This window comes from Eleutherodactylus coqui, chromosome 10 (assembly GCF_035609145.1).
Source record: "Eleutherodactylus coqui strain aEleCoq1 chromosome 10, aEleCoq1.hap1, whole genome shotgun sequence".
Taxonomy (NCBI): Eukaryota; Metazoa; Chordata; class Amphibia; order Anura; family Eleutherodactylidae; genus Eleutherodactylus; species Eleutherodactylus coqui.
The window spans coordinates 37,192,227-37,209,702 of NC_089846.1; the positions used below are offsets into that span (position 1 = coordinate 37,192,227).

Here is a 17,476-nt window from a genome sequence, read left to right on the forward strand (position 1 = left end):
TAATCTTGCATCATTTCTGCCCCAGATCCTGAACACTGGGAGGATTTTATCACCTTTGGACACAATATCATTGCTGATACTATTTCCTTCTCTCCATGTACTGGAAAAATGAAAATGTCACCCCTCAATCCGAGGGGAACAACCTGGATCCTGAAGGAGACTCGGCAGGAAAGGTGAGACTGAGTCCATAGTCCTACATGGACTGGATCATTGTATGATATTGTAGCTATTGCTTTCATGTAAAAGTAGAATTTGCGGACTGTGCGGCAATTGTAGGTTTTGCTCATATACTATTTCATTGACTGAGTTAAGCCGGGCACCAGGTTTATTGTTACAAAAGTCCAGATCATTTAAGCAAATGTATCTTTTTGTGCATAAAGGGAAAAAAATCGATTTTTAATTACAACCATTAAAAGAAATGAAATTTGCAGTTCTTTGGGTGGCCTGATGGATTGCCTGATTGACAGCTGAAATTGACACTTGCTGCCTCTTATCCTGGGCATTTTGTGCAATTTCTAATTGCAGGTAGTTTGTGGGGTTTTTTTCTCCTCTGCCTTGGATTACATGGGAACGAAACGATTACCTCAAGAGGCATGGGTTAAGTGCAGCAAAAAAATCAATCTAGATTCAAATTGCTTCATTAAAGAGACACATCTTTTGTTGGAAATGGTTTAAATGCCTCCTGGAAAGTTCTTATTTGTTGTTTGGAGCTGCTGTGTATGGGCTGCAGGGAATATAAAGGGGAACTTGGTGGCATCTAAACCAACTTCACACTGAGGGGGCTTCTTAGCAATATCTCGTGGAAGGTGATGTCCCACCATAAGCAAACCCCCAGGGGAGCAGCTCCAGGTCTGGACACCAAGAGTCCTCACATCATGGTAAGGAGACCTAACACATCTGGGGAGCTGGGTCACACGTATTAGTGATAGATGGGTGCAGGGCAGGTGGCCTGTATCTATCTATCTATCTATCTATCTATCTATCTATCTATCTATCTATCTATCTATCTATCTATCTATCTATCTTCGGTTTCATCTCTTGCTACCTCTTTTCATATAAATACTAATAGCAATAGTTGTGTAGATAAATATAGACATAAAATAGACGATATGATTACTATTACTTTAATCCTATTATCTATCTATCTATCATTCACTTTCTTTCTTCTGTATATCTATAAACATCAATTTTGCACTCCCTGATTTGTCTGCGAAGTTCTGTTTTCTTATGATACTCACATGCACATTTTCATGCGATGCAAAAGTACCAACTCTCCTAAAGTAGATGACACCGAGTTTTATTTTATGTGACATTGTAATGTTCACACATCGTCGCATTCATAAAAACTATTGCCTTGAAGTGTAGTGTACTTTGCAGGTATTCATTTACAACACTTCAATACAACTGCATCGCGAACTAAACACAGGAGGAAACGTGTAGTTATATCTCTGTTACTGTTTACAGGTTTACAGACAGATAGATAATACATAGGCGATGATAGATAGGTAGGTAGATAGAACAAAATACATGAAATAAATGTGGTTGTGAGTGCAGCTGTGACTATAATCTGAAGAATGACTCAAAATCCGTTCGCTAATGTGAAGAATCCTCATCTGAATATCCGCCATAAATTGAAATACAGATAATCTAACGGTCTGTAGTTCTTGGTAACATGGATAAAAGAAAAAAGCGTTTACAAATATACATATTAGATAGATAGATAGATAGATAGATATGAGATAGATAGATATGAGATAGATAGATAGATAGATAGATAGATAGATAGATAGATAGATAGATAGATAGATAGATAGATAGATGGTCGGCTGTAACTATATGATGTAAGCCTTTGAAGAATTTCATCCGCATATACTATATGCACAGTAGTGCCTCTTCTGACGATAGTAATAATAATGATAACTATTTATATCCCAGTCTGGTTTGGGGAATTCACTGTGGAAATATATATATATATATATATATATATATATATATATATATATATATAATTTCACAGATCACACGCATAATAATATAATAATGCGTAATGTCCAGCAGGCGATCAGCATATTAACAGAAACAAGAATCCCAGCTATCAGGAGAGGGTTAATGTTACTATTTATTTGTGTTTTGGTATTTTCCAGATGGGGATTTATAATGGATTCCATCTCTTTATAATTAGCACTATAGCCCTGCAGATCTGGATTTCCTCTCCAGCTATCCTATGTGTATGATAAGCGCTGAGGGCTTGCAGATTGTTCTAAATATGTTTTACAGGGAGGACACACAGTATTATTTCTAAATTCTGTATCTCAGAACATAAAATCCGTGACCCCACATTCACACGAGGATGTTACATTTTGTCGCATCATGTGTACCCCAAAGGCAGAGCTGCAATAAAGTTATTACAGTCCTGAGTTTTAGCCCGTCCATTGGTGAAAGCTTTTCCTATGTTCTCAAAACTGTTGTAGTCATGCAAGTAAAATCTCGTTCACAGATTCCTGATCTGTCATACCTATTATTAGATATAGTGTTACTAGTGCTAACATGGTCCTTTTTCAGTCCAGTTTGAGTTGGTGAAAATTGCAAGCGAACCCTAATTATGAGTAAACAATATATGCTTATTAAATTCATTTATTATTGTTTCTTCTTCTTCTTTATGTAGAGGTAATAAATCAACATTGCACAGAGTACGCATTTACAACCCAAACTCTTAATCCTGGAGTCAATGTCATAGCAAACCAATTGACTTATCAACTGTTTATCATACACTGTTTAATTTACACCATCCCTATAATTTATAATACAGAATATAACACACAATTTGTGTAAATTATAGAACAGTAACTAAATAATACCCATATAGAATACATAACATAATCTATGCAAGTATGTAGATCAGTTCAGAAGGCATAGTAGTGGTCCTGCACCACGCAAAATATGTCAAATAATATGCTGGACATGATATTTAGTAACTGACATTAATTTCTAGCAGTATTCATTATCGATGCATGATATGTATAGTGTATAGGTCATGAAAGAAATAAACAATTCCTAAACCATATGTATCGATTGCTTTATATATACATAAATATCTCCATATATTGTTATATATAAAACAATCCATAAACAATAATTCATAGTGTGTATATATATATATATATATATATATATATATATATATATATCAGAAAAATATATATTCTGTATATTTTGTAGACCATACTAAAATGTATAATCTATAGATCACTGTATAATATGAAATCCTTACTATCTATAGCCATAACCAATGCCTATGCCTTATATTTTATAGTTACAATATATAATCTATAGATCAGAAAAGAATACAAAACAGATCATGCATGCAACCGTAAGAACAAAAACCCTGTATAATACATAAAATATATAGAGTGCTGAATACAATATGTACCCCATGTATAAAAATACATTACATTATCCATGTAATCTATAAAATAATATATAATTACATATTATTTATTGATCAGAATACACTATATAACTTAAATAATCTGTAGATTAGGATATAAAACATAATCTTTACTGCTTTATAGATCGGTGTATAATATATAGTGCATGTATTTTATCGAGGAGAAAACTAATATATATATATATATATATATATATATATATGTGTGTGTGTGTGTGTATATATATATATATATATATATATATATATATATATATATATATATATATATATATATATAAATATATAATCTATTTTACACATCGGACTATATTAAATAATCCATATATTCCAGAATGGGTATTAAGTCCATGCAAACCATTAATCAACAACAATATGTAATCCATAAATTGGATTGGAATATAGATTATAGTACAAGAAACAGCATCGGCATTATCTACATACCTGAAACAACATATAAGGGCACGTTCACACTTTATTTGTATTGCTCTACAACCGAATGTATTGAAAAACTGAGGACAAATTGACATCAGTTTAGATCAGTTGTTTCACATATTGATCTGAATGCTATAAATAATGCACAAAAAAACAAATATTGGCTAATATAAAAATACAAGACTCAACTGATGATTGATGTAAACAGATGCACTCTGTCATCTATCATAGGAATGAATAGGGTTCACTGACTGATTCTACATGAAAAACGCTTGAACCAGTCGTATCCCATATAATCTATAGCTTGGAACACAACATATAATCTGTAGATATCACCTAGATAATAATATATGGCCCAAACAGTCATATATAATAGATAGCTAGATACACATATATACATATGCATGTATGTATGCACTGCATATCGGTTTCTAACTTCATTTTGTTCTTTCTATCATCTATGTATTATATATCTACAGTATCTATATATCATCTATATAATATCTCTATGTATTATACTCTGTAGATCAGAAATCAGCATGCAGTACATACACTGTAAATCAGGGACATGATATAATATACACACTCACTCTTTTGCACTGTTATAGATTACATTGCAGTCGGCTCACAATATCTCATCAGTAGTGCAGTCTATAGATCTGGGCACTACATGTAGCAACTCAAATATATAAAACATACACTATAGATCACAAAAAACTATATGATCCATACAGTTCACAGAACAGAATAATACATGTAGTGCACACACTGCACAAATAAAACCTACAATATGCATTACATGTGCTGTATAGATCAAAATACCACAAATAATCCATAACCTCGATACATAAACACATCACATGTAACCCATCTAATCTACAAATCACACATAAAATATAATGCACAAAGTCTATGCATCAAAACCCCACAAATAATCCCTACAATCTATAGATTTGAACCCTATATGTTAACCATAACATTTATAGATGACATATTATGTATAATCCATAATGTATATATCAGAATACAGACACAACCTACATAATCCATAATCAAAATGCATGCACAGTGCAGTCAGTGTAAATGTATAATGATTTATGACCATCATATAATTACTTTGTGCAGATATTATTTTTCTATTATGGTTTTCTATTCTCCCAACTGTTGATGTTTCAAGCAATGTACATTTAGAGTTTGCTCATATTTAGCTGATTTGCTGCACATTTTGGTGCAGATCTGCAGCTGATTTCACCATTTCAATTGAAGTCAAATGAATGGGGTACAATCTGCTGCAAATCTGCAGTAAATCAGCAAGATGTGAGCACAGCCTTACTATTCTCCTGGAGAATGGTTACACTTGTTTAGGTGTTTGTAAATAGTATAGTGTATATAGCCTAAATACTCAATGGATGTATTGAGCTGCTCACAGATGTAATGATGATCAAACAATAATGTATCAATAATAACTGGTAACAAAATAATCACATACAAACAGGGGGAAATGTATCAAGTGTGATGGAGAATGATTAACACACAGTATCTGATGGATTGTGGATGGTAAATCCCTGTGAGGCTCATTACCATATTGTTAGTGGAGCTGTCATACACAACCAAGTGTAAAGAAGGTGTCTGCATTGTTGTTGCACAGGAAGAACTTTAGCTTAATCCTTTTTTGTATTGCTGTTTATTATGTCCTTGGACTGTTCATTGTTGTGGTGCTATGTGATATCTTCCAGTCGGAGTATTATCACACCCAGTGCTGGTGCTCTTCTTGTAGAGATAACCCCTGTGATCTTTACTTCCTCTGCTACATCCCAGTCCAAGTCCATGAGCAGCGGATGCACTGGATCTATTGTAGAGCTTAATGTCAGCATCTTTAGGGTCAAGTTGTTACTGATTTGACGTGTGCATTTATTAAGTGATGGGTGTTCTGTAGCTAGTGCTGCTCTTTGGAGGAGCATAGGTATTCAGGCTAGGGGTAACTAAACGCCCCAGTGCAAAACCTATATAGGACCTATCACACCTGCGGAATATTTCTACAAGATGCACCTAGAAAATGCCGCATCAAAATGTATACATTTAGAGGAGAAATACGCAGTAGCAGAGTAAGCTGCGTCTTTGGGACCTGTCACATGGGATGGAATATTCCGCAACAGCATTGTAGAATATGCCATCCCCGAATTCCGCACCAAAATCTGTACTGCTAACAGCGGATTTTGATGTGGAATTGCTGGCACTGTTTTACTATTTTCTTTTCTGCACCAAAATTCGTACATGAGCAATGCAGATTTTGCTGCTGAATGTTCCGCAGGATGACACATTCCGCAACACTTTTGCAGAATATTCTGCCCCGTGTGACAGGTCCCTTTAAGTGCATCTGGGACCTTTCACACAGGGCGGGATTACATTGCAGGGTGCAGTCAAATTCGCAGCTGCAGAATTCCACACCAAAATCTGCAGGTCTAACGGAGGGTTTTGATGTGGAATTGCAGGCAGGTTTTAAGCCATTTTTAATTCCGCATCCAAATCTGCATGTCTTCAGCTGCATGTTGGGGTATAATTCTGAACTGTGGGAAAGGACCCTTTTGAGCTTTCCCAGGCACCAGGGCCTAGATATGACTGCTACCTCTACACCCCTAATAGCTGCACCCCTGTATTCAGCTACATAGCTGTGCACCACTTGGCTTTGTCTCATATATCATCCTCTCCTATTTTTGTTACATTTAAGCCTTATTAACACTAGAATTTTTTAAAATACCTTTTTAGGTGATGTAAACTGATGTAAGACTATAATTTGGGTCAGTTCGGAATAAGGGTCCTCAAAACAGATTTTAAATTAAAGCTCCTTCACATGGGCATGTGTGTTTTAGCTTATGTCTCAGCACAACGGATTTGCACTATGTATGTGGCTTTTTTGCGTACGTATCAGTGTATTTTACAGTACATTTTGCACATTCAGGGCATGTTCATTTGTGCGCGGCAGAATAAAACACCCCGATTTAAATGGCTATTTAGCTTAATGAGTTCTAGATGAGTTCTTTCTTTGGGATTGCACAGTATATTGCGCATCCCGTTGCGCATTGCTCACCTCCAAGAGACTTCTATGGGGACCTTTGGTGTGCAAATGCATAGAACGATAGAGCAGCGCCAAATCAGGAAATGTTTGCAAACCCATTCACTGCGTATTGCGTGCATAAATTTCGTACACGCAAAAATACCCTTGTGAAGGAGTCCTTAAACTCAGTGAGAAATGTTTAAAACCTAATATCATATCACTTGTCCAGCTAGTTCACACATAAATTACAAAAACGACCACAAAAAGACAACAGCGTGCACCAAGCCTTGCCAAGAGAGGATCTTAGCCAATACTATCCAGTTGGGAGGGCTGCATAGACCCAATAATTATCATTAATGATCTTCATTGATTATCATATGTGGGTCTTGAAGATCCAACTTCTCATTTAGTTAAATCGGGTATTTAATACTTCATCCCAAAGCCAGTTTTTCCATTCAGTGACGTAGTAAGTAGTAGCTAAAGCTATAACATATGATGTGTCCATACGTCTATAGCGACAGGTTATCTATCCACTTTCTGCACTCCAGTCCACAGTCTCCTATTTACCCCTTTCTTTCCTTATCCCCATTTGTATCAATGACCTGCACACGTGACTTTGGACATATATGACCCAACACCGGCCTGATTCACTCTAACAACTGGCTACATGTTATTATTCTCAGATTCCAATACTTTTATCAATGTAGCCAGGATCCCTTTTCTCATAGGGTTCACAAAGTGCAACATACTAACATCTCTAATGCAAATCATTTCATGCATCAGACACGATGGAAAGAGTTAAAATCGGGAACAACATGGTAATATCATATGTCTGGCAAGGAAGGATCCTTGCTATGGGTTGTTTTGTCGGGAATAGCTATTGCCACGTCCTAAACAATTACTTCACCTGGCAACTTCAGGGAGGCCTCTGCTATTCTCATTCCTCCCCAACTTCCCTTCTTCATCATGTCTTTCCATTTTCATAATAATATTTTATTGAGTAAGCGGTAAAATGGGAAGGGGTATAATTTTATATTAAAGTTGCAGTCAATAAGTTTATTAGGAACCATTCTATCACTATATGCGGTCACTTTGTGTTCTGGGTATTTGTACATTATCGAGAGTGACGATACGAAGGGTTAATTAGGAAGGGAAATACGGAATCTTTGTTTCTGTTGCTTCTTACATATATAAAAGCTCCACAGTTTCCAGCATTAAGGATACATATGTTACTCTTTCTGCTACTTATTAGACTGGTTTCAGCATATAACATATTATGGACTTGTCTCAGAAGACATTCCATCTGTATGTCATCAGGTTTTCCTCCATATTTGCCTCCGTATTTTCATATGCATATATGGAGGTATGCAAATACGCAAGAAATAAATTGCGCTGCATTTTTTAAAAACCCTATAGATTTACATTAGCTTCGTATTATAGTCCTCTCAACACAGACATAATGCGGAGCAAAAATCTGCTTCTCTGAAAGCGGCTTCAGGGTATATTCACACAAATGATATTCCGTCTGTGAAAGTCGGATGTAAATCAGATGGAAATAAAGCATATTATTTGCAATGATTCTAGTCACACGTGCGATTTTTATTTATTTATTTTAACCAGTTTAAGAAAAAAATCACAGCGTTTTGTTGCGATTTTCAGATGAAAATTGCCCATTCAAGTCTATGGGTGTATATAATGCAAAGGGATTGCACCAGTTGGATGCGATTGCGATCCCTTTTTATCGCACGTAACCATGGTAACCTTAAAAAAAGTGTGCAGATTCCGGAAGTGTGCATTTTTTTACACGCATAAATTTGAATGCAAAATAGATGTAAATCATGCGGAACAATTGCGCAAACACATATAAATCGCATGAAAGTCGCACAAAAAAATTGATCTAAAAAAACCCCCCCGCCAATTGAATATACAATTAGACTTACGATTTTGCATATATACTTATGATATTGTGGACTGATATTACATTTCGGATACATTCACCTACACTGCAGTGTTTGGCTATAGATGCACACATATTACAGCTACATAACCCTGTTACTTGCCCAATAGCCCTTCCGGCCCGCCGTTGTATACACGGCATATGTGTGTATGTTCGATTGTTAAGAGAACGCAGATAACATCTGGCCACTTACACAGCTGTCACAATTGCAACACGTAGACATAAATAATTGTTGTAAGCCGGTGCGCTGCCGGTTAGTGAACGCTGAGGACTGTATTCTGTAGGGGAGTATAGATTTCTTCTCGGATAGAAGTAACATATTGTCACTTATCGAAGATATACAAGCCATAGACCAGTGCTTCTGAGAATGCAGAGGGATCTGAAGAAGTAGTTCAAAGGCTAAAATTTGAAAATGATGTATCAGCTAATTCTAATAAGGATAATCATTGCTACATGCCATATTTTCAGTAGTGATGTGCGCTATTTGATAATCACCTTCATGCAAAGTCAGAGGGGATTGTGCGTGGATACAATCTAAGGGTGTATTTATAATCAGATTTATTTTTATACTGCATGGCTGAATTCATACATCTATATATTGCAGAAATGATATACTATATATCCTCTGCCTACCTATACACATCATCGGCCTTTTTGCTCTAATATGTTTAGATGCAAATTAGCGGTAATATTTAAATTTCAAATTTTATTCTCTATATGCAAAAATTGCAAAAGATACATTGAAAAAGTGAAAAACTAGATTTTGTAACAAAACGGATTACATTTCTTCTAATGATGACTTTGCTATTTGCATAGCTTTCATTGATAGTAAAAATACGTAAATACTGTATATCTATCTCAAATCTATCTATCTATCTATCTATCTACCTATCTATCTATCTATCTCATATCTATCTATCTATCTCTCATATCTATCTATCTCTCTCATATCTATCTATCTATATCTCGTATCTATCTATCTCTCTCATATCTATCTATCTATCTATCTATCTATTTATTTATCTATATCTCATATCTATCTATCTATTTATTTATCTATATCTCATATCTATCTATCTATCTATCTATCTATCTATCTATCTATCTATCTATCTATCTATCTATATCTCATATCTATCCTATATCTATCTATCTATCTATCTATCTATCTATCTATCTATCTATCTATCTATCTATCTATCTATCTATCTATCTATCTATCTATCTATCTATCTATCTATCTATCTATCCATCCATACATGTAATTTAAAGGATCATTGAATCGTTGGGGTATGCCAATTAAGTTTCAGTGGAGTAGTCAAAACCCAAATTCCCCCAATACCTGAATGCTCTTACAGGAAAAAAATATTATAATGTATTCTGTAAAAGTTTTAGGCAGGTGTGGAAAAAATGCTACAAAGTAAGAATGGTTTCAAATATAGAAGTGTTAATAGTTTATTTTTGCCAATTAACAAAATGCAATGTGAATAAACAAAAGAGAAATCGGAATCAAATCACTATTTAGTGTGACCGCCTTTTGCCTTCACAACAGCATCAATTCTTCTCGGTACACTTGCACACAGTTGTTGAAGGAACTCGGCAGAGAGGTTGTTCCAAGCATCTTGGAGAACTAGCTACAGATCTTCTGTGGATTTCGGCTTGTCAGATCCTTCTGTTTCTTCATGTAATCCCAGACAGACTGGATGATATTGAGACCAGGGCTCTATATGTTGCAGATAGTTCTTAATGACATTGGCTGGATGTTTGGGGTTGTTGTCCTGCGGCAGAATATATTTGGAGTCTATTTTGAAAAAATTCTTAGTTTGCGGCATTTTTTCAACACCTGCCTAAAACCTTTGCTCAGTCCTGTATATAATAATGGCCTAAGATATTGTATTATAGTCAATGTTACCATTACTGGCTCTGATCATATATAGAAGTCTAATTAGATCAATCTCTACTCCTCTGAGCTTTGCTCTCACCTTATTACATTCCCATAATATGACATTTAAGAATCTATTTCAAATGTATTGCTATGAGCGGCCTATAGAGAGATAATCCCGTGTTTAACATCTCAAGAGATGAAACTTGTTCACAAGTACTAGACTTCTAGAATAAAGAACCTGCGACTGAAAATCTGTTCCATGCATTTGAATGGGGTTCTTTCTGTAGCCTGCGCAGGGGTTTCTGTAAACCTTATCCATATGAATGGGACCGTCTCAGAGATTTCTGCAGCAAATCTGCCATGTGTGAATATATCCTTAAACAGCTATGAAACATTGTGATCTATATACTGTAAACTATCTGGTGCTACATGATATGTGTATTGGCAGTATTTGTACAATATGACATAGACATTCTAGTTTTACTTGCTTTTTCCATCTAGACGTTGTAGCTGTGTGTTTCTTGCATATTCCTATATTTATAGCTATTGGTATTGTATGATATCCAGATTAGGCGTATTTTACGATGTGTCAGTCTGGCAGCCCATTACTTTTTTTTATTCTTTAAAGACTGAAGTTGACATTAAAGTGACTTGAAAGATTATATCTTATAATACTTTAAAGGAATGATTGGCAAATAGTAATAATAACAAGAATAGTAATAATATAATAAATAATAGTAATAATAATAATAGGAATAATATAATAAATAATAGTAATAATAATATAATAAATAATAATAATATAATAAATAATAGTCATAATAACAATAATAGTAATAATATAATAAATAATAGTAATAATAATAATAATAGTAATAATATAATAAATAATAATATAATAAATAATAGTAATAGTAATAATAAAGTGAACGATGATACATTATGCAAAACAGTAATAAGAATAATGATATACTTTATACTAAATACATTGTAATACAATAGTACAGCAGTTATAAAAAAACTTCTGTCTTCTTCCAATTTTAAATCAATTACATTTGTTAAAAATGGAATTTAGTCATTTCCCCATAAAGGAGGGCCGTACCGAGATAACTGCTCCATACATTAACCCCATTTACAGTCTTTCTGCATCAAGAGATGTTAAAGTGTTCCTCAAAGAAATTAAAATGTTCTAATTTCTCTCCCGAATGCAAATTTAAATGTTTTTTAAAAAAAACGATGATCAACAAATGAGGGGCATCTACTAATGTAAATCGCATGAGTCAAGTAATTTGAAAAAAATCTAAATTTTTCCCTTTAAATTTAAGCAAATTCTGGAATTATTTTTAGCTCGTTTTATAATACTCTGGATTTACTGCTGGAATACTTAAAAGTAAAAATGAAATGTCGTTACTATGGAAGGATGAATAGCGTTAAGGACACTTGGCTGTGATAGATATGGTGATCTTGCAGTTACTTTTCTTATGTTTTCAGACTTTCTTATGGTTTAGCTCACTAGGGGGGTATGAGCTCAGTGTATAGTCAGACTATTCTGACATTCAGCGCTGTGCTTAGGTTTTGGGCAGGTGTGGAAAAAATGCTGCAAAGTAAGGATGCTTTCAAAAATAGACGTGTTAACAGTTTTTTGGTCAATTAACAAAAAGTAAAGTGAAGTAATAAAATAGAAGTCTAAATCAAATCAATATTTGGTGTGACGACCCTTTGACTTCACAACAGCATCAGTTCTTCAAGGTACACTTGCACACAATCTATGAAGGAACTCGGTAGGGTAGTTTTTTCAAACATCTTGAACTAAGCCCAGATCTTCTGTGGATGTCGGCTCGCTCAAATCCTTCTGTCTCTTCATGTAATCCCCGACAGACTGGATGATGATGAGATCTGGGCTGCGTGGAGGCCATATCATCACTTCCAGGACTCCTTGTTCTTCTTTACACTGTAGACAGTTCTAAGTGACATTGGCTGGATGTTTGGGGTCATTATCCTGCTGCAGAATAAATTTGGAGTCAATCAGACGCCTTCTATGTTTGCCTAAAACTTTTGCTCAATACTGTATATATGTCTAACATGTCTATAGACTTTTACTAGCCATGCATTTGTCCAGTATATATCTTTATACCTTTGCCTCAACTTAGAAAATGGAATAGATTAGGCTGAGTTTATCAATACAACGGCATATACAAGAAGCATGTATCCCACAGTAATGGGGTCAATGGCAGACAGAAGCAATTATATAGGCAGACCGTTACATACATCTTGGACATACGTTGTTTAGAACAGTCCCACCACATGTAATGGCCATAGGGTATATGAACAGAGCAATTACTGCTTTCATGAAGTTTGCCCACCTTAGCCCTTAAACAAGCGACACACTTTCTTTTGGATTCCAGCCTAATTAATGGAAACATGGATGACCTATGATCTATGCTTCTCCATTTAGTTAACATATTGTAGGATTTTTGCGCTTTGCAATTGAGTGCCTGGAGACTTTTTTTTCATTGTTCCCTATATAGAACTATAAGGATCAGTAAGACATAAAAAGATGTGTGAATGCGGAGGGGCTGGGGATTCTGAGTGATCTTGCTGCACATTTCGATTTCCTCTATAAACCCTCATTACTCGGTTAAATTAAAATGAGACGTAGCTGTTGAAAAAATGGGAAGATCGGATGTAGTTAAAATAATTTGTATGACAATATAGCAATCAAGGGGAAATCGGAGTATATCATTATCTAATGCTATCTTCCCCCTGCCCAAAAATCTACCTTGAGTCAATGTTAGATTATCCAGAAAGGGAAGCAGTGTATAATAATGCTGATATATTATATGTTTTATATTTTATTAAATTATCATTAACAGTCATTAATTATATTAGTGTCCAAGATCTAATCAGGAAATGAAGGCTCAGCAGAGTCACAGCGCTTCGGGTTACTATCAGGCAGCCATAGGACTTTGGCTTATTTCCAGCCAGGGTACTGTCTACATCGAAATGACTTCTTCTCTTGGAAGACACAAGATCCTCCCACAAGTTGCAATTGGTATGAACTTATGGGAAGGAATGAGTTCTAATTACACCCTTTGCTAATATTTTGGTGTCGAACACAATAGTAATGATTATACTACTACCGCTAGTGGTTGAGATAATGATACTAAAAGAAAAGGACAGATGATCACTTTATCACATTCCCCCTCTTCTTTTGCATGGAAGAATCTGATGGAATTTTATTTTCAAACTTTACAGCTTTCTTGTGTTGCAGAATTATATAGAAAGTAGTGACACAGATAGACATACAGGGGTGGACAAAAATATGGAAACACTGTACGAAAAGCATTAGATTATAAATATTAGCACTGAGCTGCCCTTTTGACCCCCCCCCTCCCTGCTTGATTGAGAGATTTCCTGCCAAATTTGTGCTTACTTCACCTCTTGCCCTGCTCTGGGTGGTTTTGGGAACCAGCTGGAAACAGCAGCTGATTGGCTCAAACCCCTGACCAATGAAACTTTGTTGCTTGGGTAGATATTCATATCTGCCCCGGCAGCATCTGTGTAATATTACCTTCACTTAAGTTACATGGGATTATAAATCATATTTCAATAAGTAATGTAGAGAGCGATTTTAGGGCATGCATTTCGTACAGTGTTTCCGTATTTCTGTCCACCCCCTGTATATACAGACACAAGTGAAAATGTTATAAGGAACTTACCAGTGAATACATTAGATTTTTTTGACTGGTAAGAAGGAAAGTCAACATGTAACACCTCCAGGATTTGGAATAGGGGTTTACTGACTCCTATTCTTCCAAAACAAGGTGGTCATATACCATAGACTGCAGTAATTGTATTACTGCATAAATGGAATACAACTGGGAGTGACAGAGCACAAGAATGACATGGGTATGCTGATTGGAAAGGGTATGGTTTCTCCCTAGGAAGAGCACCTAGTGAGGAGACTTATACGACCTTGCATGGTCAAAGATGGAAGAGTGCCTCTACAACGCCACCTATTAGAAGGTAGCATGCCTGCAAGTCTATGTCAGACCTTTTAACAAGCCTTGTAATAATTACTGGGAATATAAGCCAAAGCCAGAGTCTTCTCCAAAAGGAAAAGATAACCATTTACAGACAGACGTGTCTAGGACTTTTCCTTCTGCTTCCCCTTCCCCATCAGTGTGCAGTAGATTGCTGGCTGGCTGGGTGGGAGGCCTGTGATGTAGGCTAGGAACGGCAGGGTGTCTCCTTAGGGAGAATACCTACTGAGGAGATTTTTAAGGCCATGCATGGTCCTATGGAAAATGTATGCAAATGGAAAGATGGAACAATGCCTCACCTAGCTAAGCCAGCAACCTACTGACACTGAGGAGGGGCAAAGACCCCAAAGCAGTCTGTCTGTTCATGGTTATCTTTTCCTTCTGGAGAAGATTCTGGCTTTGACTTATATTCTAATAATTGTTGTAAGGCTTGTTAAAAGGTCTAACATTTAGGCTTTATTCCCACAAGCATATATCGGCCGCATTTTCATGCCCGGCCAATATACGCGACCATCTGAGGCATTGGTTTCCAATGCATTCTATCACATGGGTGAATATGCGGTGCGTAAAAAAAAATGGAACATACGAGAACAAAATTTGCGCTGGCGATTAAGTGGGTAAAAATATACTTATGGTTCTATCTTTTGCCCGATATATGGCGGCGGCTCCCAGTGAATCCCATGGGAGCTGGAAAAAAAAGAGAGGGTGAGGCAGTTTAGCAGCGTCCAATACTGCGAAAAGCTAACAGGTGCCTCTATTTAGGCTTTTGAAATCATTCTGAGGATTTGGGGTGTGACGTATTTTTTCGCTAATAGCGATAATTAAGCTTGGGACCTCATCGTGGAAAATTGTCCATTCATGCGAATTTACGTTGCGGATGTGCGAAGGTAAAAACGCATACGCTTGTCTAAGAGAGCCCCGAGGCCGTTGTTATATTTGCGTAAGCATATTTACACGTGCATTTGCACCGGGTATATGCGCAATGGGCGTTGCATATTTGCATGCACACATATGTGTTTTACTGTACTTTCGTGTGCGCAAATCGTATGCATTTGCGTGCACAAAAAAAAAACATAATCATGCTCATATTCTTTGAAATGGGCAATAAAGCTAATTAGTACAATATGTGCTATTTTTATGAGCAAATGCGCAGGAAAGTAGAGAATGCTGCATTTTTTTGTGCAAATGAAATGTGCACACAAAATACGGCTATGTGAATGAACCCATTGAAATGCATGGGTTCTATACATAGCATAATGTGTGCGCGAATGCTGCATGCGCAAAAGTTGCGCAAATCTGTTTATGTGAATCCTGCCTAACTTGCAGGAATGCTGCCCACCAATAGGTGGTGCTGTAGAGACTTTGCTCCATCTTCCCATTTGCATACATTTCTCAGAGAACCATGGAGGGCCGTATACATGTCTCCTCACTATGTGCTCTGGCTTTGCCTTATATTCCTTATCATTGTTATGAGGCTTGATAAAAGGCCTGACATTGAATTGCAGGAATGTCTACCTTCTAATAGGTGGCGCTGCAGAGTGATTGTTCCATCTTCACATTTTGGTATTTTGGTTACGAAAAGCTAAGCGATGGTACTCAATGTCAAGCAGCAGCTGCAAAAGCAAGATTTTTAAAATGCATAAATAGAGATTAAAACCTATGATTGCAATGTAAGATGATAATCTTTATTTATATAGCGCCAACATATTCTGCAGTGCTTTACAAATTAGGGGAAACAAACACAAAATAGGTCATAGCCTACAGTAATAAACCAATGCCCATCTTGTAGAGTATGGGATTCAGATTTGGGCTTCACATTCTAAGGACATATGAAGATTCAAAGGTGGACGACAACATTATTAATTGGGATGGGAGAGCTCTCTTTCAATGAGAGACAATAAGAATTGGGCTTGGAAAAGAAATGCCATAAAGGTATACATATATATGTGGTCAGTACAAAGAAAGAACAACTGGATTATGTTCTCCAAGGACGAGGGGGCATTTATTACAGGTTGAGGAAAGGCGATTTAGACATCTATATGAGAAGGGATTCTTGTTCTATACAGTATGGATAGTCATGCTATGGAATGCTCTACTCCAAGAGGGAGTGATGACAGATACTGTGTCAGCATTTAAAAAAGGACTAGATGCTTACCAATACCGGTCCCTCAATCCACTCTTCGCAATTTCCAGCTCATAGTTTTAAATTTTATTTGGGCCAACAAACGCACCAGAACTATACCTCTTGGTACCCAACTTAATCAAATATTACAAATCAGCGCGACAAGCCCAATTCACAATCTGTCTAGGTATGACAAGTAACCCGCTTTAGGTCGAAGTGGAAAAAAGATGCATAAATCCACACTCTATGTTCTAGATGAGTCCTCTCTCATATTACTCTCTCCTGCTGTGGAGAAGTACCAGGTTAAAGTATAGCCTCTCCTCTAAAATCTCCCCAATGCTCCCTATAATCCCTATCCCACAGTTCCCACCGAGTATGGACCTTTCCAGTTTTACATGGTGGAGACAAAATCAGCTAATCACACTACGTAATTTCTTCGATAGGTCTAAACTCTGCACAATACAACAATTCTATGCCATATTCAAACCCCCCATACTGGAGTTTCTACGGATCAACCAAGTGTTTCATTTA

General features: G+C 36.2%; 1 protein-coding gene across 1 annotated transcript in view; it reads left to right on the plus strand.

Annotated features, from left to right (window-relative positions):
- LHX6 (LIM homeobox 6) overlaps nucleotides 1–17,476 on the plus strand; it is a 135,586-nt gene continuing 118,110 nt past the window's right edge. Inside the window, exons 1-2 of the mRNA XM_066579781.1 lie at nucleotides 1–173; nucleotides 807–878. Coding sequence (XP_066435878.1) covers nucleotides 96–173; nucleotides 807–878 — 150 coding nt within the window. The 5' untranslated portion in view covers nucleotides 1–95. The remainder of the gene's footprint in view (nucleotides 174–806; nucleotides 879–17,476) is intronic.